Source organism: Mobula birostris, chromosome 9, assembly GCF_030028105.1.
Source record: "Mobula birostris isolate sMobBir1 chromosome 9, sMobBir1.hap1, whole genome shotgun sequence".
NCBI classification, from domain to species: Eukaryota; Metazoa; Chordata; class Chondrichthyes; order Myliobatiformes; family Myliobatidae; genus Mobula; species Mobula birostris.
In genome coordinates this window covers 46,611,664-46,635,115 of record NC_092378.1, presented here as the reverse complement: position 1 = coordinate 46,635,115, position 23,452 = coordinate 46,611,664, and the positions used below count along the sequence as shown (strand labels likewise).

General features: G+C 38.8%; 1 protein-coding gene across 4 annotated transcripts in view; it reads left to right on the top strand.

Moving 5' to 3' along the window:
- The window catches only part of caprin2 (caprin family member 2), a 50,208-nt gene that overhangs the window by 7,224 nt on the left and 19,532 nt on the right, over nucleotides 1-23,452 (top strand). For 2 of the 4 annotated variants that reach the window (XM_072269417.1, XM_072269416.1), the window contains exons 3-14: nucleotides 112-194; nucleotides 325-489; nucleotides 3,386-3,432; nucleotides 5,882-6,250; nucleotides 7,976-8,107; nucleotides 9,785-9,866; nucleotides 11,902-11,951; nucleotides 12,404-12,511; nucleotides 17,166-17,279; nucleotides 19,238-19,375; nucleotides 21,172-21,358; nucleotides 21,559-21,744. In XM_072269417.1, coding sequence (XP_072125518.1) covers nucleotides 112-194; nucleotides 325-489; nucleotides 3,386-3,432; nucleotides 5,882-6,250; nucleotides 7,976-8,107; nucleotides 9,785-9,866; nucleotides 11,902-11,951; nucleotides 12,404-12,511; nucleotides 17,166-17,279; nucleotides 19,238-19,375; nucleotides 21,172-21,358; nucleotides 21,559-21,744 — 1,661 coding nt within the window. The remainder of the gene's footprint in view (nucleotides 1-111; nucleotides 195-324; nucleotides 490-3,385; nucleotides 3,433-5,881; nucleotides 6,251-7,975; nucleotides 8,108-9,784; nucleotides 9,867-11,901; nucleotides 11,952-12,403; nucleotides 12,512-17,165; nucleotides 17,280-19,237; nucleotides 19,376-21,171; nucleotides 21,359-21,558; nucleotides 21,745-23,452) is intronic. The other 2 variants (XM_072269419.1, XM_072269418.1) reach the window with 2 other exon arrangements.

Here is a 23,452-nt window from a genome sequence, read left to right as displayed (position 1 = left end):
GTGTGTGATAATTCTGATCTGTCTCTTCTAGCACTGTCCTAGCTGCTAATGAGAAGGGAGAAATGTACAATAAGGCACAGGTCTTGGTGTTTTTTTGTTTTCTCTCTTTAGTCTTGAAGATCAAATGGAATTGGTGTCAAATCAAATGTGGGACCTTGTGGAAGGAATGGACAAGATGGTGGTTGGTAGTACCTGTAAGTTGAAGTCTTCAAATGAATGTGGAACTTATTGAAATTGCAGAGAGCTGGATCATGGATTTATCTAATTTTTGACAAAAGCTTACTTTAACAGTGAATTTTGGCTTTCTTGACTATAAGCATGCAGACTTTTTTTTTCTAGACAAACACTTGAAGGAGACGGTAAGCAGACTTCTGAAGTGTTCCTACTTTGATAATATTCCAGTCCCTCACAATGGGTTGCAGGAAGATGATAAGCTCCAAGAGGTGCAAATGACCCCTAAGCCGCAGATGCTGTCTGGAAAAGAATCTGGTAAGTGACCTCTAGCCAAGAAGCTCTTCCTGTTTGATGCTGAAGTTTTTGTGGTCATGACTGGTATTAAACCATCCATGTATAGGTACTAGTTGACAATTTCCTTCAGTCGACAGTGAAGCAGAAATTGATTTTTGAATACAAGGGTCTAAAATTAAAGAGTTCTAAATTTAACAATTAAAATTTTTGTACCTGTAGTAAAAGACATTGGTCAACAGACGATCTTCTTGCATTAAATACAGTTGCATACTTTTGACTATTTAAGGACTGGCTATTGAGCAGTTTATTTTTGGAATTGTTTAGATGGCTGAAGGCTCAAGGTTATGGTGTCTGCTTGTGTATGACCAAATTACACATAATTTCACAACTCAAATGTGAATACTAGTTTAGTTATTTATTTTGCCCTATGAGACCGACTGAGTGCAGGATAAAGATACATCTCCAGCAAAGGATGTGTAAAGTACTTCTTCCCTCCACTAGCCTGCAGGTTATTGTTGGGGGCACCTGCTTGGTGCCCCCCCCCCCCAACCCGGATCAGGGTCATGCAAAGCTGTGGGAGCAGTTGGTGGATGGTCGTATGAGCAGATGGTGCATAATCACAAGTCCTGGTTATGTGACCACTGATGCCAATCAGACAACCTCTGAAGAGTATTGATAATGGCTGGGGTCACCTGTCTTGTAAAGATGTTGCCCAGGGGAAGGCAGTGGCAAATTTTTCTACAGAAGTGGCTTGCCAAGAACAATCATGGTCATGGAAAGACCATGATTGCCCATGTCATACGACATGGCAATTAACAAACGAACAATTGGACTAAAACCCTGAGGATGATAACCTGAGGAGAGAACTTGGTTTAATGTCCTTTACATCCATACTACAGAAATAATTTTTCAGATTACTAACATAAATTAAGTTGTATACATTGAGATCCATAGGTACTACTGTTAAACACAATGATTTATGGGGTTGGACCATGGCTATTCATTTGAAGCTATTGAAATTTGTTCCTTGTAAGCTCTGAAGTGTGACCACCTTGGTTGCCTTCGAGTAATAGGGGCATTCACTGGTGTTTGCATTAAAAGGGCAAAGCAGGTAGCGTTGTTGTGTTTTTTTTTGCAGCTGCATTGCTCAGCTGAAATGGTAACAGGATACCCACACTGCCTAGAACACTGGAGAATTTGCTTTAAAGATAATAGTATAGTTGTATCCTGAACTTGTGTTCAACCTGTACTGTTCTGTAATTTATTAAGTGCAACTTCACCCAGTCTCCATGACACTTGGCTGCCGCTATGTTAACAAATTTCGTGACATATGCTGGTGATATTAAACCTGATTCTGACTTTACCCCCCTTCCCACTGTCTAGCAAGTGCCTCGTATCTGCTTCTACTTGAGAAATGGAAGCTTTAACTTGACGCAGCAGTATCCTGTAATCTAGGAATGGCGCCCACTGTCATTGTTATTCTCTGATCATTACTACTTGGTTTGTATTGTTAGCATTTTTGTGCAAGTGGAATTTTTCACTAGATTTAAGCTTTGTTTTACTTGGGCTGCGTTTGCATTTTGGCAATGCTACAAATTAAGTGTGTGTGTTTGGGGGAGGCGGGGTGGTTGTTGATGGAAGATCAGCTGGTGTGGAGAAATAGTAGAGCTTCTGGAGGAACTACCTAGGTAGCAGAATTTTGTTTTAGAGGCACAAGTCTCCCTTTTTTGGGAGGAAAAAATGAAAGGTGACAGTCCTGAAAAATCTTGTTCACATTCCGGTGTATTGATCTCCTATCCTTTCAAAGTACTTCAAATTTGTAAGCAATGACCACATACTCATAGGCAAAAAATCCCTGCAAACTGAAATTTATTGCAAAATAAAATGTGACTACTACCTGGTGTGAATTGGTCATCTTGTGTACTAACAAAGTAATTGCAAACCAGATGTGGGTGAAGAGAGGCTAGAGGTATCAGTGTTTCACATTGTTAACTTGTAATTCAGAAACGTTCAGATTTTTCTAGGCCTTTGAGTTCCTTCAATTTGCTGAGCACCCTTGTGCAGAGCAAACGTGGCTTTAATAATTGAGTGTCAGTGTCGAGCTCTGACAATGACAGCTCATAATCATTTTCTCCACTTAAAAAGCTGCAGCTGTTTTAAAACTTTTGCAACTGTTTTGACATCTTTCTCCTATGGAATAAATTGTAGTTTGTGCCACAATGAGGTACAAACAATGCAGTGATTAAAACAGACTATATTGGGTTTTTTTTGGGGAATACAGAAGAAATCTTCAATTAAATGCAAAACCACCTTTGGGATTGCTTAAAGTTCAAAGTAATTTATTATCAAAGTACATGTATATCACCATATACAACCCTGAGATTTATTTTCTTGTGGGCATACTCAATAAATCCATAATAGACTATTAGCCATTGTAGAACCAAAGACAGCACCTATTTTGGGTGTTCAACAGTGTGCAAAAGACAACAATCTGGGCAAAGACAAAAAGTAGTAATAATAATTGAGAACATGAGCTGAAGTGTCCTTGAAAGTTGTGGGAGCATTTCAGTGATGGGGCAAAGGAGAAGTTATCCCTTCTGGTTCAAGAACCTGATGGTTGACGGGTAGTAACTGTTCTTGAACCTGGTGGTGAGTCCTGAGGATCCTGTACTTTATGATCAAATTGTGCAAGTAAATACAAGATTAACTGAATGCCTGTGGTAGACCAAAACCAGTGAACCCTCTCCCTACAAACAGGTGCATCATGAATTGACCAAAGATAGCAGTAATGAGCAGTAGAGCAAACTTTGTGCATGGAAAGCTGGTAAAAAATACTTGATTATCCTAATTGAACATGCTAAATAATTAAATTGTGACTCAGTTACTTATTGGTTCTTAAACTTTTTTTGCATTGTAGAATCTGACTTGCATTTTTTGTGCTCAAATGAAATGCAGCCAAGAGAGGTAAGATGACCTTAATAAGCTTTTAGTGTTTATAATCTTGAAGCATTGGACTATAGCTTTTTAAATGCTTATTTTTTCCATGTGACTTGTAGCATCTTGTTAAGTTTTGATTTTCTGAATGTTTTTAGCTGCTTGATTTAGACACATTGGCTTTCTCTATACATGCCTTTTCTAGTAAAGTGAATGCAACAAAAAATCTGCGGGCACATCCAGTGTTGTAAATGGTCAAGCCATGCAGAATGGGTTTACTTTCATGGGTCAAAGGTTTTTTTTCTCTCTTGAAACGAGAAAGAAGTAACTTAGTGTGTCAGGGTTGAAACAGCTTCAATAGGGTGAAGGGAATCTCTGGGATGTTGGAGGATGACAATGCACTGTCAGTCATGAGTGCAAACAAGGTGAAATTGAGCCAGTATAACATGGAGTTGGCAGCAAAAGTGTTCAGCTCTGATACTAACAGTGAGTTACCAGAAGTTTGGGACAAAGTACTATTAGTCATCAGTGCAAACACTGAAATTGAGCCAATGTAACATGGCATTGCAGCAAAAATATTCAGCTCTGATCCTAACAATGAGTTACCAGAAGCTGGAGAATGCTGCATGGTATCTGGGAAGTTGTAATATGCCTAAACTGCTGACTTTGGTTTGAGCATCTTGCAAGAGGTCAAGTAAGCGTGGGGGAAAATGAAGTGAGAATAGGATGGACAACTGAAATGGAAAGCTTGGGGCTGCCCCTGCAAAGTGATTGTACTCTGAGAAGTGGTTTCCCAGTCTGGTTTGAGTTTCAATTTGTGGAGGATCATACTGTACACTATAGATGTAGATTAGGGTCAGAAGTACAAGTGAATTGGTGCTTCAGCTAGATGGTGGGATGCAGCGTGGCAGAAGGATAAGTGATGCATTAGTGCTGTGGTTGGTGGGAATAGAGCAGGGTCAGGATGACAGAGGCATAGTCCCTTGGGGAATGCTGAGATGGAAAGCAAGGGTATCTCTAATATTATTCAAACTGGTGAAAACTGGACTATATATAACTGAATTGCTGGTGTGGAAAGTAAGGACCAGGGGAACTGTATCCAGTACTTCCCACTGGGAGGGTTGAGGAGAAAGAGGGAAAAGAGGCTCAGCAAGGGAAAAGGTTTTTATCCTCAAGGTCTAGGGAGATCACGGGTCAGGAAAAGACGATTCAAGAGCAATGTAATAAGTTTAATTGGAGCAAAATCTCCCAGTTTCTCATTTACCACGAGAATAGAATATGACCCCCTTCGAGGCAGAGGAGAGGAAACAGTAGCTATCGAAGTCTGTGCTTCTAATGAAAGTTTGTGGCCAGCCTGTCCTTGGAGACAGTGAGGTTCAGCAAAGTTTGAGGTGATGAGGGCAGGGTGAAAATTAGCTGGGGAAAAATGAATCTGTATTCTGCATCAGTGAAAAGTGAAGTGCTAATGTTTTCATTTCCCAGCATTTGCGTTTTTCCCCATTTACTAATGAAAATTGATCTACCAGGAGTTAAGGGTGTCAATCTAAACAGAACTCGAAGTCTATTACATATCCCTTGAAAACAAAACAAGCTTAGCTTGGCCACCTCTGCATTGTTAATTTGCAGAAAGTGAGTGGAATTTATTCAGTGAAAGGAGTTCAGCCAAGTGAATGTATTTAGTGGAAGGTGAAGAGTTTGTGCATGGTGAAGATGAGCTACTTGTGATGAGGGAATTGGAAAGTCAGTGATTGCGAGGTGGAAGGGAGCTTTGGAAGTGAGATGAATGGACTGAGATTTAACTTTGTTTGGGATTTGAAAATGGGTCCAGATATGCAGCCATCATACTTCTCCGTTACCATCTAACTGTCCATGGTAACCTTGCTCCAAACAATCACAGCTGTGACCTTTTTTAGTTCTCTTGCCCATATCTACAACTTAAAATATAACTTTCCTTCCCAGTCATAACAAAAGATCTTTGATCTGGAACTGACTTTCTCCTGAAATAGATGCTACCTGCCCTGTATATTTCTAACAGTTTTGTCAAAATTATTTTTTTCCTGATGTACACCCACTCTTGTGTGAAGGGCAACAGATACTGTTTTTAATATACCAACCCAATGAAAGGATTGGTCTAGTATAGTTTGGACACCTAGTGGGATTGGGAAAAGACCTGCCTATCTACTTGAAAAGTCCACGAACTTGAGTAAATCTGACTTTTTGAACACTTAACAACTAGTCTCTATAATTAGACTTTGGTATTGATTTTCTAGATTTCATGTATACTTAAGTGTCACATTTTAACTTTTCTGGAAATCTGCTTCACAGTAGTACTGTTTAATTGACTGTTGGTTTCTTGTGGCTTTGTGTTAATCATGTATAAAGCTGGACAATAATTGGACCAGGAGCATGCTATTGTACACTACTGAAGATGATTAAGTACATGACCTATTTGTGCTGCTAACACTAATTTCCTCTTTAGTTTTTGAACAGGCAATACATGAACAAAACAGACTACTCTGTGAAACAGCAGCCTGAAAAGCAAAGGAACTGGGAAGGAGAGTTTGCCAGGAAGCAAGAGGCAGTCCCCAGCAAATGGGATGCTGATTATGTAAGCCAAAAACATGAAAACACTGCTCCTAAAACATGGGATGAAGAGTTCATTGAAAGAAAACAGGACAAGGAACATCTTAAAAAGTGGGATGTGGAATATGTCAATAGGAAGCAGGAGGAACAGCCAAAAAAATGGGACACCCAGTACTCTGACATTCAAGATACTAAAAGGTGGGATCCAGGTTCAGTCCCAAAGGAGACCACTGAGCTAAAGAGAATTATGCCTGAGGCCAAAGAGGTAAGAATGCGAATTGCTTTTGTGGCCTCAACATGACTGCAAATCCAGCTGACACTTTTCCCCTTACTCCATTTAGAAACGTGATCGTGGTTCAAAACCAAAACGTGAAGCAAAACAAGTGGGTAAAATATTTCTGGCTTCTGACCACAAATGGTACATGGTGGCACAGTAACTTGGGTGTCCTATCTAGTGTAGAAGTTTTCTTTATTTTTCTCCTGGGATCAGAATGCTGGCAAAATCAACATGTATTGCCCATCCCTTAATGATCTTGAGAAAGTCGTGAGTTATTTTGATGTGCTACAGTACTGAAGGTGAATGAACTCATTCCAGTTGCAGAATGATGTCTGGAAATTTAGCCTTAACAATCATGAATGGATGAGAAATTTGAGTTGTGTTCGACATGGAAAAGTTTATTTTCTTATCTTTAAAGAACCTGCACCTTGCTGGTGGTAGAGGTTGTAGGTTTGGGAGGTCCCCTTGAAATTACCTAGGCAGGTAATGGGTGCATCTAATTGTAGGGGGCACATAATGCAGTCACTGTTTTGGGGTGGGTTGGGTTGGGGGGGGGGTACTAAAAGTTTAGTGGTGGATAGATTACCTGTCAAGTGGATTGCCTTGTCCCGCCACTTCCTGTTGCACTCATTTGCACAAACAGCGTGCTCCTAATTTGTGGCTTACAGATTGTGGAGATGCAGCTGGCCATCGTTGACACTAAAACATTGCCTCTGACTGCAATTGTATTTGTCTAGCTGTACCAGTTGGAGTTAATACACTATAACAAAGGAAGAATACAGAATTCTGGAAGGAATAAATGCAGTTCTAAACTTGTGACTAAAATAGTTACAAGGCTACATAAGTAGAATAATCTTTGCACCTTGAACCAATTAGATTGTTTTAAATGCTACTTGATCTTTGAAAGCTACATTGCATTATCAGTGAGTGGGGTGAGGAAGAAATGTCAATATGCTATTGTAATTACATTACATACTATTTAAAATTGTCATAATATCGGGGGATTGGGGCTGAAATATGGTACAAATGAGAACTTCAGTGACAGACCTCTCTTTGAGCAGGAATGGCTAATCTTGAGATTGGTACATTCAGTTGGAGTTGACCATTCAATAGTTGCCAAATCAAAACTGGAAGATCTGTGGGTCAGTTGTGGAGAGGCAAAGCTGAGGACACGGGAAATAAGGTTCTGGATCACCATTCGCGAATCTTGCTAAACCTATAGACTAGTGGCTTTGATCCATGGTTTATAGTTGTGGTTAAGTGATCAAAACCTGTAAATCCAGGGTGGACTATTCAAAATGGTAAACCTGTTAAAACTGGTTGTTCACCAAGCAGAATAGACCTTTGAGTGTTTTATCCGCCCTTCTGTGACATGTGACAATGTCACAATGCAGGAAAGTGGGATTGAGGTGAAAGATGACCATGAGCTTATTGAATGGTGAGACGGGGGTCAAATATTCTTTGTCACTGATCTAACAATTTGGACTCCAGTTAATTTGACACAACAGCAACTTAACATTGTAGTGCACAATATTGCCTGAAAAGAAATTGTATGCTTTCTATTTAACTTGTAACTTAACATGAATGTACACCAACTGTTCAGAATTATCTGTCTTAATAATTAGAGTACATTCTAATTGTTCTCACGAAGCAGTAAAAATCTTGTTAACCTTAGGCAGAACTGATCCTGAGTGACGGTTTAACTCCCCTTAGGTGTCAAAAGTGGCGCAGCAAGCGGCTGTCGAGTTCTGCTCAACATCTTCTCTACCAAATGACCCAGAACTCAGGAGGAAGGAGCTTCAAGACCTAATGTCCCAAATACAAGGCACATGTCACTTCATTCAGGTATGTCAGTCACTTGTGGGTTCCTATCTGGTCACTTCAGCTTCAACTTTGTATTGAGAGTATTGACTTTGGAAGGCCAAATAAAACTTGCCCATGGAATTGGAAGAACTGCAGTAGCATTGCTGCAGACTGAGGGGTCCTTCCTCCCCTCCTCCTCTTCCCCCCCCCCCCCCCCACACCAATGTTGTACTTTGGTTTTGTTGCTGGGACTTGAGCCCTGCAATCGGTGGCTCTTTATGTAAGTGTATCTTAATGACTAACCTGCTGTAAAATTTGGGGGCAGGGTGGGGTGGCAAAAGAACTGGTGCTTGTGACCTAATTTGCCTCCCTCTATCCTGTAGTGCCCTCTGCTGTATCATGGATTCCTCTGGCATTTGAGTTGGCATATGGGCTCTTACCAGTGATCCAGGCAGTGGACCTGAGTCAGTGCTTGTGGACCTCCTGAATTGGTGGTTATCTCTTAGCCTCTGGTCCTTCAAGTCTAGAGTGTAGGCAAGGCACTCTGTTTTGAAATTGACTACAAAAATTATTTGCTGCTTGGCAGTTGGATTGCCTTTATTTCCAAAGAGTGCAACCACATCACGGTAGGATAATCTTGCATGATCAGTACACTTGGATCCTAACTTTGGAGGGGCTGTTCTTGTGCACCTGATCTCCTTTTTAGGTAGTAGAGGTTCCAGGTTTTGGAGAAACAATTGTTATATAAAAGCATTGGTGCTGCAGTACAATTTGTAGATGGTGTATATTGTATAGACAAGAAGGAAATGTATCTGGATATTCCTGTAGATTGAGTTTGAGGCTGCTGTTATCAATGCCAAGATATTTCGATGTTGTGAATACTTGGGGGGGAGGGGGAGAAGAGATGGGAATGTGAACAAACCTAACAAAGGTATGGGGGCACGGCGTCAACATTTGTCAGGGAAGTAAAAAAGGTTTACTTGAAAGAATGCAAGGAAATAAGCTTTAGGTAAGAATTATGTCTGGGGTATAGGGACAGATTGTGGAAGTGGCCGATAGAAAATGCCATGGTGCCTGGAATTTTTAAACATGGAGCATGCATGGAAATGGAAGTTGGCCCAGTAGCAATTGGATTTTGTGCCCTTCAACACTCCTGGCTGATCATTCTACATTATTAACATGAACCATCTAGAATGCACTCAATAGAAGGAAAGTGGGTTTGGTGGTGGTAAATGCTTTTATATACTGACAAAGTTGGACTAATTGGAGCCCACTAGTCAGTTGGCCAAATAGTGCCTCTTTAATCCTCTTTCCACCATTAAGAGCATGTGGCAATACCTTGTATGTTCAGTTTACATTTCCACTTTCATATGGTCTATCTGGATTCTTTCTGTAGTAAAATATGCTGTGTATTTTAATCCTGAACACATCCATTGCTCTATGTGCTCACTCTATGTTTTACTATGAACTATTTCTCCATGATTCACTAGCAGAAATGTGAATAAGTTATCTTTGTGTGTAATCATTTAAATGAATTGCTTTAGTTGCCAGTTGCTCCTTTTTTTTTGTGACTGTAGTTGAAGTTGAGTGATCATAATATGTCAGCCTGTTTGTACTTTCAGATGTTGTCAAGTGTATATTTACTTGAATAGCTAGAAACAATTTGGTCAGTAGGAAAGATCTGTAACTATTCAACTAAAAATTGGTTTTTAAACTCAGGATTCAATGCTAGATTCTGATGCCACCTCACAAAGTGCTATTGGATCACAGAAGCCTGCTGTATTATCACTCAAAACTGCAGGTAGGAGGCTTATTTACTTCTTGCCAAGGCTAATACAGCACAGTGATAATGCTTACTAAGCTCATTGGAAGATAAAAAGCAGGTGTCCATTCTAATCTAAAATAGATTAAAAGTTGAGCTAATTAGTTGCATACTGTGGCTTCGGTGAAGAAGCTTGTTAACTGTTGCTGTAAATAGATTTCTGGCAAATCTAATGTGGGGAATGGAGTAGCAGCACCAAAGTAGTCTGTAAAAGTAATAATTGTATTGCATGACCAAATAGAGGCATGTTTTATGCTATTTTATCCCTGTTAATGTAGGTTCTCCTGAAAGTACGGAGGGTAAAGTAAATGGTTACTGCAGTTAAATTCTGCATGCCAGAACATACTTCAGAAATTGAAATGAAGTTATTTGTCTTGAACATCAGCTACTGTAAGGTTAAATAACTTTCCAGAAAGGAAGCACTTTTGTGTTGTACACCAAGCCCTAGGGTTGTTTCCAGAATACTTGGATGCCAGAATGCCATTTTATAGCTCTCCAACTGAAAGTAGATTTAAGCTGGCCCTTTAGCCCTATATGTGCCAATCATGATGCTAAATTAAATCTCTTCTGCCTGTGCACAATTTATAACCTTCCATTCATGCATGTTCCTGTGTTTCTAACAGCCTCTAAAACATTGTTTCTGCTTCCACTATCTCTCTCTTCTCTTCTTCTCTCCCCCCCCCCCCCCCCCACCACCATGATGGTGTGTTCTAGGCACCTACCTCTCTTTGGGATGGCGGTGTCAAACAACTTGATTGTCTTATCTCCTTGGAACTTCTCCCTAAATGCATGTATTCTAGTACCTGGCACTTGCACTGGAAAATGATTGACTGACTATGCCTCATAATTTCTAATACTTTGAAGTGTTTATTTTTAATATCAAAACCCAACCTTGAATAGAGAATCAATAATGGCCCACAGAATCCATATTTATCTCCTGTTGTTTTTGCTACAAATAGCTGCATTCCACTGAATGCTGTTTCTTTATCTGATTCATAACCTAATTAGTGATTGCCTTTTTCCTACCTTGGCAAGATGCTTCAGTATCTTCACTGTGCCTTAATGTACCTTTTATCTGATTGCTGATTGGCACCTCCTTGGGATGCAATTTAAAGTGGCTTTTTTTCCTGGCCTCAAAGATGGCACATTTCTATTTGGTCCACTGATGGCTGATACCATTGTGCACAAAGCCCTGTAATTTGCAGCCATCTGTGTTTTAAATCTATTTTTAGAACTATTGTAGCTTGGCTTTTACAAGGTCTTTTTAAAAATGAGTTGATGTAATGACTTTTTATGCTCTTGTTGAGCATGTTGGAACTTGGAACTACATTTTGAGTTGATGCCAAGGCTCTCCAGTTTGCATTTTATATAAAACTAATTTTGAATTGTATTATTTGACAGCATAACACTAACCAAGAACATAGATTTTAAATAGCTTCTGATTATTTTTAAAATTTATGTTAACTATTGTAAGCTTTACATAGGATATAAAGTAGGATTGCAAAATTAATGTGTGAGGTAGATGGACTGATCTGTCTCAGTGTGATGTATTTTGAGGATCTTGGTAATTGTGCAAATGAGGTTGAATTTTTCTAAACCTAATGGTATTGGATAAGATTGTGAATCTTGTGTAGCAAATTTAAAAGCAAATAATCAAAATTCTGAAATATCTTAATTCAAGAAGGAAGCAGGGGAATATGCTGCTTTTAAATTTATTCCAATATCTATTATGCCACATTATTGTGGAGGTGAAGGGTACTTTGTGCCTTGCATGACTTCTGCCCTAAATGCTTCCCAGCTAGTGTTTGAAGTATACTTTTACAGGAAATGTTGGCTACTTTGCTTATGATAGTGGTAGTAAAGATGATGGTTCACACTTTTTGGTCTTAAGGTAAGATTGCCAGAATGCAATCTTGAGTTTCTATTACCTTGTGTTTTTTTTTTCATGAGTAACAATGCTTATTGGACAGTTTATATGGTCTGTTCTGTTGGTTTAACTTTTTTCTTGATTTAGCTCTAAAAGAACAGAAACAAAAGACTGAAATTGTTCCATCATCACCCAAGGTAAGAACTATGACATTTAAATACTAAAAGGCTACTGGTTACAATGGCAGTTGGTCTAACTTGGAAATGTCCAAATTGACATACCTGGAATAGTCAATGGCTGACTGTACATCAAACTATAATCTGTGCCTATAGCACATGGTATACAGAATTTACTTAATTTTAAAACTGGCAAATTATTCCAGGAGTAATCATGGTGCAGTATATACCACATTAGTAAATGCCTTGGGATACCCAAGAGATCTTGCCTTGTGAAAGGAGTTGGGCTTTGATTAATTCTGCAGTTTCTTCAGTTTCCCACTATCGTTGTAACCCTATGGTTTTGCAAGAGAAAGTTTGAGAGTACATGTTTTATTTCACATCCATCTGCGTTTCTCTCTACCCCCTCTTCCCCACCCCCCCATACAAAAACTTAAAGCTCACATGAAGTAAATTGTCACTACTTTTCTCAGCCTGCAGCAGAATTAAGTGTCATTGCCAGTACTGGGGTTAGTTCGGGTTCTGATGACCAATCTTCATTGTCTGATTCTACAACTGATCTTTCAGGACAAGTTACACAGGTGAGCTGATTTAACAATGAAATGTATTCAATACTTGAGTTTACAGGTGTCGCTTAAGTGCACTTAGTAAAGGAGAGGTGGGGAAATAAATCCTAGTTTAAAAAAGAATAAATTGAAATATTTTTAAAGATGGGAATTCTTGGAAAGGTAGTCCTTCTAGATTAGGGGTTCTTAACTTGGGGTCCATGGCATAGAAATGGTTGGGATCGGCTGTTCTCAAAGATTGCTTACTTTACCCTCATGACCACTTCAGAACCCAGTATTGAACTGTAGATGCCACCCATTTGGTGGGACAGGCGTTTGATGGCTATGTAATTTGTAATTTGTGTGCTTGTTATGCATGAACTTGTTTTCTCTCCCAGTGTCATCTCAAATGTCGCTTCTGTATTTTGAGCAGTCACAGTTTCAAACTTTAAAAATAAAGACTGAGAACATTGTTGGTTTGTCTTCAGCTCTGTCATGGCAGGAGATTTCCATAACAGCTTAGTGTGTGGAAAATCTGGTGTCTGGCCATTGAGATGACTGATGGTCTCTGTACTGGGGGTGTCGTGTTGAAAGAGGGCTGTTGGTTTACTCTGCCATTCAGTTCTGGAATTTTGGGGAGACTAATTCTAATAGTAACTACTCTCTTTGTCTGGGATACAGGTAGTCCATGTCTCAATATAAAGGTGAGGATCAGTGTATGAGATCTGTAGCATACTATGGATCTTCAATCTTTTCCACAGTGGAGTCATGCTTTTTAATACACCTTTGAGTTTACTTTTGAGAAGTAATAAACCCTTTCTTAGATTACCGTGACCTTTTTTATTTTTCGAGGATGTGTTTTCAGTTGAAGCAGATTGGTAGAGAACTGTTTTGCACAGGTGTTAAGTGCAAGGGCCATTCTCTGGTGAATGAATTCAAAATGACTTGGGTTAAACTTGGTGTGCAAATAAAATTCAAGGAAATTTGAGTGTGAGATGTGACATTTGTGACAGATTGAGGAAATGTATTGGCAATGATATTAATCAGGCTTTGATTAGATGTGTTGGTTTAAAATCCTGAGTGTATACCCTGAGGCAGAAATAAAGTAGAGATAAGTTTCTGCAGGAGTGGTAGAATTGATGGCAGCAATTCAAAACTGCTAATTACAATGCCAATTAGTTACATACATGCCTAATAGCAGATTTTTTTTTTTCATTCTTCTTTGCCACGGAGAAGACTACAAGATCAGCAAGTAGCCCATTGGATTAAGTACAGTTTAATTTATTCAGAAAATGGGGCTGTGATGGAGCATAGCATTAGTTTGTTCTGCACTAGATGGATTAATTGCACGAACCAGGTATTGGGCAGAAGGTTTTGAATGCTGAAGAAACAGATTTGATGACTGTCAAAACTGGGTGGAAAGTGAGAACAAATTTGCTTTGTCACTGTTAGGGAGTTTGTGTGTCGTGAGATCAGAATGGGATGAATTCAGTCAAGCTCCATCTTCCACTGGAAGTCTCTGAAGGAAGAAAGAATGCTTCTTGGGAAAAGTGGTGGTAATCTTACCCTAAAGCATTCTCTTTAGCTCACTCTGGTCTTAAGTCCGAGATGCTACACAGAGCGTCATAGGAAGTCATTCCTGCCTGTGGCCATCAAACTTTACAACTACTCCTTTGGAGGGTCAGACACCCTGAGCCAATAGGCTGGTCCTGGATTTATTTCCTGTCATAATTTACATATTACTATTTAATTATTTATGGTTTATTACTATTTATTTATGGTGCAACTGTAACGAAAACCAATTTCCCCTGGGATCAATAAAGTATGACTATGACTAAGTGTCTACCAGCTGTGGTCTACCTCCCTTGTCTAAATTAATTTATTTAATTTTTTTTTTTTCTTCCATCATTTTACTTGTGCTCTTAAATAATAACCAGGGTAAAGTTATGATTGCTTGTTTGTGCCTTGTTTTGGAACTGGAAACACAGCAGATAAAATGAGCATTTGTGGAATGAATCAAAGACCCTTCATCAGAACTAATGATTCCAACATTTGCTATACCAACATCAGCAGCTTATTTAATTTCTGCTGCATTTTCCATTGTTGAAAACAACTGGCAAATCTATAATCAATGCTGTTACCCCAGTCAGTCAAGTTTCACCAGCTTCTACATTGAAGTCTATTAACAACTTCTGCCTATAATTTTGCTTTGGTGAACAATGCATCACGAAATGTCAAGACAAGTGAACAAGAACTTGTAATAACTGGAACTATGTCTATTTGCCTCTTCCATTCTTCATCTAGTTCTATACAGTTGGTCCCTGATCTGTTTTCCTTGTACTTATTACCATTCAGCCCCTTCACTTAGTTGTCCTTACTCATCAAACAGCTTACTGCATCCAGCTGCCATGCTGCTTCATGATGCCTGCTTTCATAACCCACTGCTCTTGTTCAAGAACAGCAGTACAATTCTCACCATCTACCATTCCTATTTATCTTCCAATAACTCTGCCCTTTCAAACTATGCATTCTCACTTACTGTTTTGCTCAGTGTGGTCTGCCTTTGAAATTTCAAGGAATTATCACTAATTTTGCTCTGATGTTTCGCATTGACTCGTCATTGTCTTGCTCAAATTGAGTTGGCTGCAAGTAGTGCTCTTCTTGCGCAAGTGATTCTTTAAAAAATCTGTCAAATTTGGATTATGACAGTGCAATGTCCAGATACCAGATGAAGTTTTTTTTCTATCATTTTAATTTGTGCTTCACTGTGGATCAATGTCGTTATCACTTTTTTATTTAAAACTTGCTGGAAAAGTTAGTGTTGCTGCTTCTTAGCCAATAGCTGAATCCTGCTGGCCTCTATTGACAACTGAAATGTGCTTCATTCCTGGACTTGAACTGATTTCAGTATTTGGGGAGTCTGTGGATTTGCAATGGTAGGGCTCAACCATGCTGGGGATCCCCAGTAGTTTGTTGAGCAGTTGCTCTCCCTATTCTGCTATTGGTAACCCCAGAAATCCAAGCTTACACATTAAGACAAAGGTCAGTTAAGGTGATTGGCTTGAGTTCTTTGCTGTTTTAACTAATTCACTACTGCAGTGTTGAAACTATTACTCCATAAGGAGCTTTTGCCGGGCCTCTCTCCAATAAGAGGAACTTATAATGCTAAGTGCATTGTATCATAATTGGGTGAGGAGGAAATTCAAAAAGGGAATTTTCCAAAATAGTTGGTGTGATAGAGAGCACTCAGTAAACACACTTGCACATGTTTATTCATTCTCAAACATTGCCTTGTCATTCTGCGTTGTTGCAGTGAGTGTATGCATTTCAATGTCCTCCCTGGTTTAGTCTCATAATTAACCCACTGGCTTCCCACAGCATTGCTACATGCATTCAGAGTCGGACACCAAACTTCAGTATAATTTCATTCTTTATCTTGTACTTTGTGTGATTGTGTTGAGCATTTCTGCTTTTCACGCTGTCATGTCCTGGCAGTCGCGTGGCATCTGATGTGCTCGGGTTGGTTTTATGGTGTCTTTCCCGCCATACACGGCAGAATATTCCAATTCTTTAGTAATGGAGACATGTAAGTGTATATGTTTGTATACTGTATCTGAAGTGGATACTTATTTTGTAATATGGTTGTAACTACTCCATGGGATACATATTCATGTGTAGTCTTGTTAACTTCGTGGGTAATTAAAGATGGTACTGTATGTACTAGTGCCAAATAAAAGGAGCTCATTGCCCTCCAAATGGGCTGCCAGGAGTTTGTACTTAATAAAAATAAGTATGGAGTTATTATTGTGTTCTTCTAGATATTGGCATTTTTATCCTCACTCTTTGCACTGACTTTTGTAAGTTTGATTTTTGACACACCTAAAACACCTTGCAATTGAGTAACTTCAGCCACTTTTTCTTTGGTCATAACCCACATTTTTAACAGTTGGTTTCTGCTGGGAATAGACTACTTCCCACTGAAGTCCATTTTCTTGTATCAACAAAAGACCCTATTGATTTTGTTTTCATCTGTAACAGAAAAGCTCTTTAGAATGGCTTTAAAATAGTGACACTGGTGAAAAGAGTAAGATGGAAGAAAACTAATTAGTTCAACTTGATTTCTATGACAATTTTAAAATCTATTACAATATTACAATTATAATCTATTACAAAAGACACCACCCAACATGCTAATACTTTGGCATTCAATCCCTGATCTAAACTCATTTGGAAAGCACTAAATTGGTGTAATGTTACAGTGGCTCCATTCCAGTGTGCATTTGATCATACCTGCAACTTCATGCATCCAGTGAACTATTTTATTGGTTATAGTTATCAGTTAAGAAGTTAAAATCCAATATGAAAAGATTTTGTTAAAAGTTGTTCAAGGGGTTAATAAAGATGATTCTGGAGGTTGGCTTATCCAAAATGTTGGGTTTCAGCACATCCAAATTGCCATGACTTGCTTTTCTTTCCTTCATCTCCCCACTCCCCCATTCCATATTGAAAGCTGTGGCTGCTGTTCCACAAGCAGGATGAGAAAAGTTACTTTGAGTTATAGTATAGTTGCTACCTCATCTTTGTTAAACAGAATAAGCTTCAGAAGACAGGTGTGAAATTGAAGTAGCTGAACAAATTCACTCCAGCTGTTATTTGAAATAGTCAATGGCTCTGAACTTTTTTCTACCAGGTTTCTAGTGCACCGAGTTCGAAAAGTGAAGCATTCGTTGCTACATCCCAGGTATACCAAACCAGTACACCCATTACTGAATCTTTAACACAATCATCACTGAAATCAAATCAGGTGAGGCTTCTGCTTTTACCATTTGAAATACAAGTTACTGAATTGTGTGGAAACTGAATACCTGGACAACTATATTTATTAAACTTAGTGCAACGACTTTAATTAAACATAATAGGGATTTTAATCACATGATCAATATTAGGATGGAAAACTAACATGTATATAGAACAATACAGGCCATGATGCCATGCCAACCTTTTAACTTGAAGATCAGTATAACCCTCCCCTTCAACATAACCCTCCCATTTTTTTTTTCCTTGAATTCATTTGCCTATCTAAGTCTCTTATACCTTCCTAATGTCTTTACCTTCATGCTCCCAGCACTTTGTTTTATAATAATAAAAAAAAGAATTACCTCTGACAGACCCCTATATTTCTCTCTGGTCACCTTCAGAATTGTGCCGCACTTGTATTAGTCATTTATGCCCTTGGGGATGGGGGAAGGCACTGGCTGTCCACTTGATCAATGCCTCTTATCTTGCACCTCCTATTAAGTCACCTTTCTTGCTCCTTTGCTCCAAAGTTGGGGTGGGGGGGGGAGCCCTAGCTTGCTCAACCTATCCTCACTTGAGATGGTTTCTAATCCAGGCTGCATTCTGGTAAATCTCCTCAGCATTCCTGTAAAGCTTTCATAACCTTGGAGGCAACCAGAACTGAGCACAATACTCAGTGATCTAACTAGTTTTAGAGCCGTAATGTTACCTTGCAACTCTTCAACTCAATACCCTGACAGATGAAGTCCAACACACCATATACTTTAACCTACCCAATCAACTTGCACAGCAACTTTAGTTCAGGTATGGATATTAACCCCAGGATCTCTCTGTGCCTCCACACTGCTAAGAGTCCCGCCATTAACCCTGTGTCTCAAGTTCAACCTTCTAAAATGTATCACTTCAGTTTTTTTAAAAAAAACCTTAGTGAGATTAGTTCTCTTTAATGTTGTGCACAGAATGCATCCAATTTTTTTCCAAAAATCCCAATTGCCATGAGCTTTTAAAGCCATAAGACTAAGATGATCAAAGTTTTCAGCAAGTTCACTTTTCATAATGGGTGTAACAATTAAAATTTGGTATTGGACTATGTAAATTTCTGTAAACTTAGCAGCTTGGCAGTTTTGTAATTTCAGCTCTAGCTTTTTGAGTGATTTTCAAATTGGTCACAACCTTAGGAAAATAACATCACTGCTATCAGTAAATATTATTTAGAAATATCTAACTGCAGCAGAGTAATACAGTGTTACAACATCAGACTTGCTTGGAAAGATATTTAAGAGTATGATAAATTGCAAAGCAAAATAGTTAAATATCCAAGAATGAAACCGGCATAAGTGGAAGCAGAGAATCATTGCCTTCAACTTTGCAGGACAAATAGGGGGAATATGACTTGGCTGAAACATTAAAATATGTTAAAATAACAAATGGATGTTATTACACAGGAGATTACTATTCTTGACTCACACACTGGGAAGAATACAGCCAGTCAGGCAGCAACTGTGGAAAGAGAAACCAGTCAATGTTTCAGTTGGTAACTTCAAGTTCCCTAGTTCTTACCAAGGATTGCTGAACCAAAACACTAACTGATTTCTTTCAGCAGATGCTGCTTTACTAGAGTTCTAGCATTTGCTGTTAATTCAAATCCCAGCATGTGCAATTATATTTTTCATGCTTAGATTTGAGGGAGGATTTTGGCTGCAGGTCTAAATCCAAACAATGGTAAGTTTCTTGCATCGATTTTGCACCTAACCAACATTACTGCTACCACTTTCTTATTTCTGATTGTTGCAATCTACTTTTAAAACCACCAAGGCATTAAATTAGCAAATTGTATGTTTGTGGTCAATATGGACTAATCCTCTGCATGTTGACCAGTTATCTTTGGCAAATATTTAATTGTCTGTTTGAAAACCAGTAACCACTGGCTATTTTGATTCAATTTTCCTCTTCTATCAACTGTAGCAGGTGACCTCTTTGACCAGTGACCAGACCACTTCAAGCACAGCAATAACTCCAGCATCCCAAGGACAAGTACAGCAGACTCCAGTAAGCAGTTCTCCAGTTAGCGTGAAGACCACACCCTTTCAGTCTATGCACACTGTGAGTGACTGAGACTGGTTTAACTTTGCTGACATCTTGTTGTCTTGGCATTCCTTTGCCAAGGCAATTTGTTGTATATGGGATGCTTGGGATAAAATGAGGTCTTGCATCTATTCCGTATTTGGAGATGATACCTCCGAGTTCCTAAAAAGCATGGCATTTGGGTTGATCAAATGAAGCTAAATGTTAAGTTGCCATTGGGCACTCCTACTAGCTTGTTAAAATAATGATAGTTGTACCATTGTATGTCTGTTTAAAAGTAAAGATGTTCATTTTGCATGTTCTTTTCTACTTAAAGTAAATCAAGCATAGTTTTAGATCAAGTTCATGAGGAGTCCAACCAAACTTGTTTGCTTTCGCAGTTCTACAAATCACCAAAGCTTATTAATTGCTTGGTAAGATCGTTGTTAGCAAATGATATATAGCAAAATGAAATAATTGGGTTCCCAAAGTGGAAAAGGGCATGCATTTGAGTCAGTATTCTAAACCAAATTTTGCAAGCTGACTTGAGTATGAAACATTGGATGTTTCTGTTATTTTGAAAGGCTGGTATTGACTGAATCAGGTGGCACTTCTGCAGCTTCAGCAGTAGAGGGAGCTTTCTTTGTTGTTAATGAGTTTGTCTTTGGACAGGATTTTCCATATTTAAGTTAGTTAGATTGCTGTCCAACTGAGCAACTTACATTCTTTGTCTGTTGATTTGGTGTTTGGCAATAAGAAATTCATTTTGGTTATTTTGAGTTGTAGTATAACTTTAGTCCTGTCTTAAATAGCAACAAGATGAAGTTTATTATTTCATATCAAGTTTGTAGCATAAAGCATGCAATCAAAGTGTGATACAAGCTTTAAGAGTAAATTTCAAACAACTTGAGTTGTTCCTGTAACTGAAAGTAACTGTATCCTCCTCAATCCAGTACATTTAACTTGTATTTTTAAACCACTTGATTCATATTGTAAATTTTGATCCAGTTTTATCTGATTGTAATTTTGTATTGGTGCTTGATGATCACCCCCATTTCGAGTCTTGCCCAGAATTTGTAATGTTTTGGCACTTTACTGACCATGGCGATTTTTAAATTTTTTTTTATTTTTTTGCTGCTTTGCTTATTAAACTAAACTGCAAATTTGAAATGAAATGGCCCACTTATAACAAACCTCTAGCTTTTCTTAAGCTGAGCTTTCAAGGGTAAAGACCAACGGGAAAGGTTGTGGGATAGACAGATGTGGGACTTGGCAGACTTGGATCAGAATGGTTTTGATGTTACCAGAGTTTTCAAATTTCCTAGCTATGGAACCTTTGCAGAAGCAGTACCACCCACATTTAAAGTTCATACTTTGCTAGATTTTCAAATGTTAGGGCTTCTGCCTAGCAGCAGAGAAACTCTGATTACCTGAATAAATCAGGGTACACATGAGGACTTGGCCTCTTACACAATCAAACTAGGTCTAAATATTTGGGGATAAAAGAAGCAGCAGGTGCTTGTGCTTGAATCAAGAGCGACAACCAATCTACTGGAGGAGCTCACCAGCATGAGCAACATCTGTTACTGTATCAGCCTGATGCAGGACTTGAACCATAAATTTCAGTGGCTTTGCTCTGCAGATGCTGTCTAGCCTGTAGGGTTCCCCCACAAAATTGTCTGGATCTAAATATGCTGTGCCCCTTTGAATTGTAGAGTGGAGGAGGTAGAGGATTTGACAGGGCTTTGAAGATCCTGCTAACGGTGTCCAGAGTAGTATGTTGAATTGAAGGTTAACATGCTGTATTGAGGGTAATTTACTTCATTCTTTTTCAGGTGTTCAAAGTTAATGCCCCTCTGCCTCCACGAGGTGATCAGCAGGAAGTGAAATCTGAAAGTCCGTATTCTCCTGTCTACAACCAAAGTTTGATTACCGCTAGTACTCAGACACCACCCCAGCCCATCTCTCTACCGTCTACATATATAGTGGAGCAAAATGCACTGACTCAAGATTCTTTGCCAGGTATTGAAATTGTACTATTACTATTTGAAGTGTACATGAACGCCTTGGCTTCTACTAATCTTGAATCTACTTTTTGTGCGTCAATGGCTTGAAAGGAAAATATTTCCAAGTTTGAAGTGGTAGATTGTACATTCTTAGATGTTTTATCCTGGTAGTCATGACAAACTAGAATTGGAATTTGCCTTTATTTTGTTTCATAGATGAAACTACAACTGTAACCAATGGGACCCCAGTATTTTTAACTCACAATCAGCAAAGTACTTTGCCAAGACCAAACCAAGCTTATTTTGGGAGCAGAGGTGCTGTGCGGGGGACTTCACGAGGTAGCAGAGGAGTTGCTAATGCTTACCGCAGCTCTAGCAATGGATACAAAGGTGTACAAATAGGTAAGTTTAAATATTCCTGATAGAAAAATGGGTATTCTTGGGAAATGAAACTTGAGCTAGCTATGGGTTATTCAATAATATTTTCTTCTGAGCTGGTACTAGGTCAAGTCCTAACAAAGATGAGGCTGCCAGTGCTAGGATGCTACACCTGGTACCATCTTTCAGCTGAAGTTTGACTGAGGTGGTTTGCTCTTGGCTGGAGGTAACAAAGTTGGCAGTTCTGGCACTTCCTCTATCATTTGTTGTAGAAAATCCCTGTTTTGGAAATTGTCTTGAGCTGTAGTAATTGTTTCAGGATACAAGTATTGTCTGTTCTAATCAACTTGAGTAGCCTGTTTCAATGCTTTTGTTGACTTGGTGCTGAGATGATCTGCAAAGACTATTTGGTGCAGTCTTCATTGAGTTGAAAACCATTTTTGGAGTTGGCAATGATTACTCAGTCCTGCTGAATCCTAATGGGTTTTCATCACTTGAATGCGTCCTCTGGTCAGCTAATGTGACAACTACTCCAAGTTTAGATATTAGTAGCTGGTTGGGAAATCCTCACACAAGTATCACCTGACTGGTTTACTACCTGGATAAATTGAAGATACCCGGAAAGGTTTGATACGGTTTTGCTTCTAGTTCTGTTCATATATTTTATGATGTCAAACCAAAAGTTATACTAGAATTCCAATAAAACTTCCAAATGGGATGTGTAGCACATTAACTTTTAAGCATATACAAATTCCTTGTTATGGAGGAAAAAGTTTGATGTATGAAATCAGTGGAGGAATAAACTGGGTTGAATGCCTTTTAAGCTCAGATCAACAGTCTTCAAGATCAGAGTTTCCATTTAAAGTACTAAAACAAAAAAAAATGAGTACTTGACCCCTTGGCTTTGGGGAAAATCAGCACAATTACTTATCTACTTGAACTAAAGAGTTTGCTGTTTTCCTTGCCTATGGAAGTTGGTAGGATTCTTTGGGAGCATTTGCAAGATGTAAATGTCTGTTCGCGCCGTGGATTTCCAACAATGCCCCATGAAATTTTGCCATAATTGGATGTGCTGTTGAAGGAATGCATCCAACATGCTCTAGTCTTGATAGTCCTCTGTGTTCTTCAACTTTGAAAGGCCAACTGAAACTACACTTGTTGCAAAGACTTGAGCATGTTGCATGCTGTCTCTTGACACCAACTATGAGAACTCAGCACTTGACTAAAATGAATATCATCCTAGTAATGAATCGCTATATGAACTTTGCTAGTTTCATGAGCAATGAATTGCAGTAAAACTCTAAAAGCCAGGCTTTGTCATTGGAATACACAATCTGCACAAATTTTGAGTATTGTAACAGCCAATGCATAATCATGATGGGGAAAAATGTGACAACTTTCAGGCATTTAGATACTTTTCTTCCCAGATGGACTTTCTGAAATGCATGGAGCGACTCTTGATAGAATTTCCTTGGAGCATCTGGACTTTTTCCAAAGGCCTGAGTTAAATATTTAAACATGTAAAATCCCGAACTTTGTCCCTGAACCACATCAACATTTGCGAATGACGCAGAGAATAGGGGTGTAGCAAGGAAGGCTATCATGGCTTGCAGTGGGATTTGGACCAAGTGGGAAAATGAGCTGAAAAATGGCAGGTGGAATTTAATGTAGACAATAGTTCCATTTATTTTCAGAGAAGTGTATTCAATATACATCCTGAAATTCTTGTTCT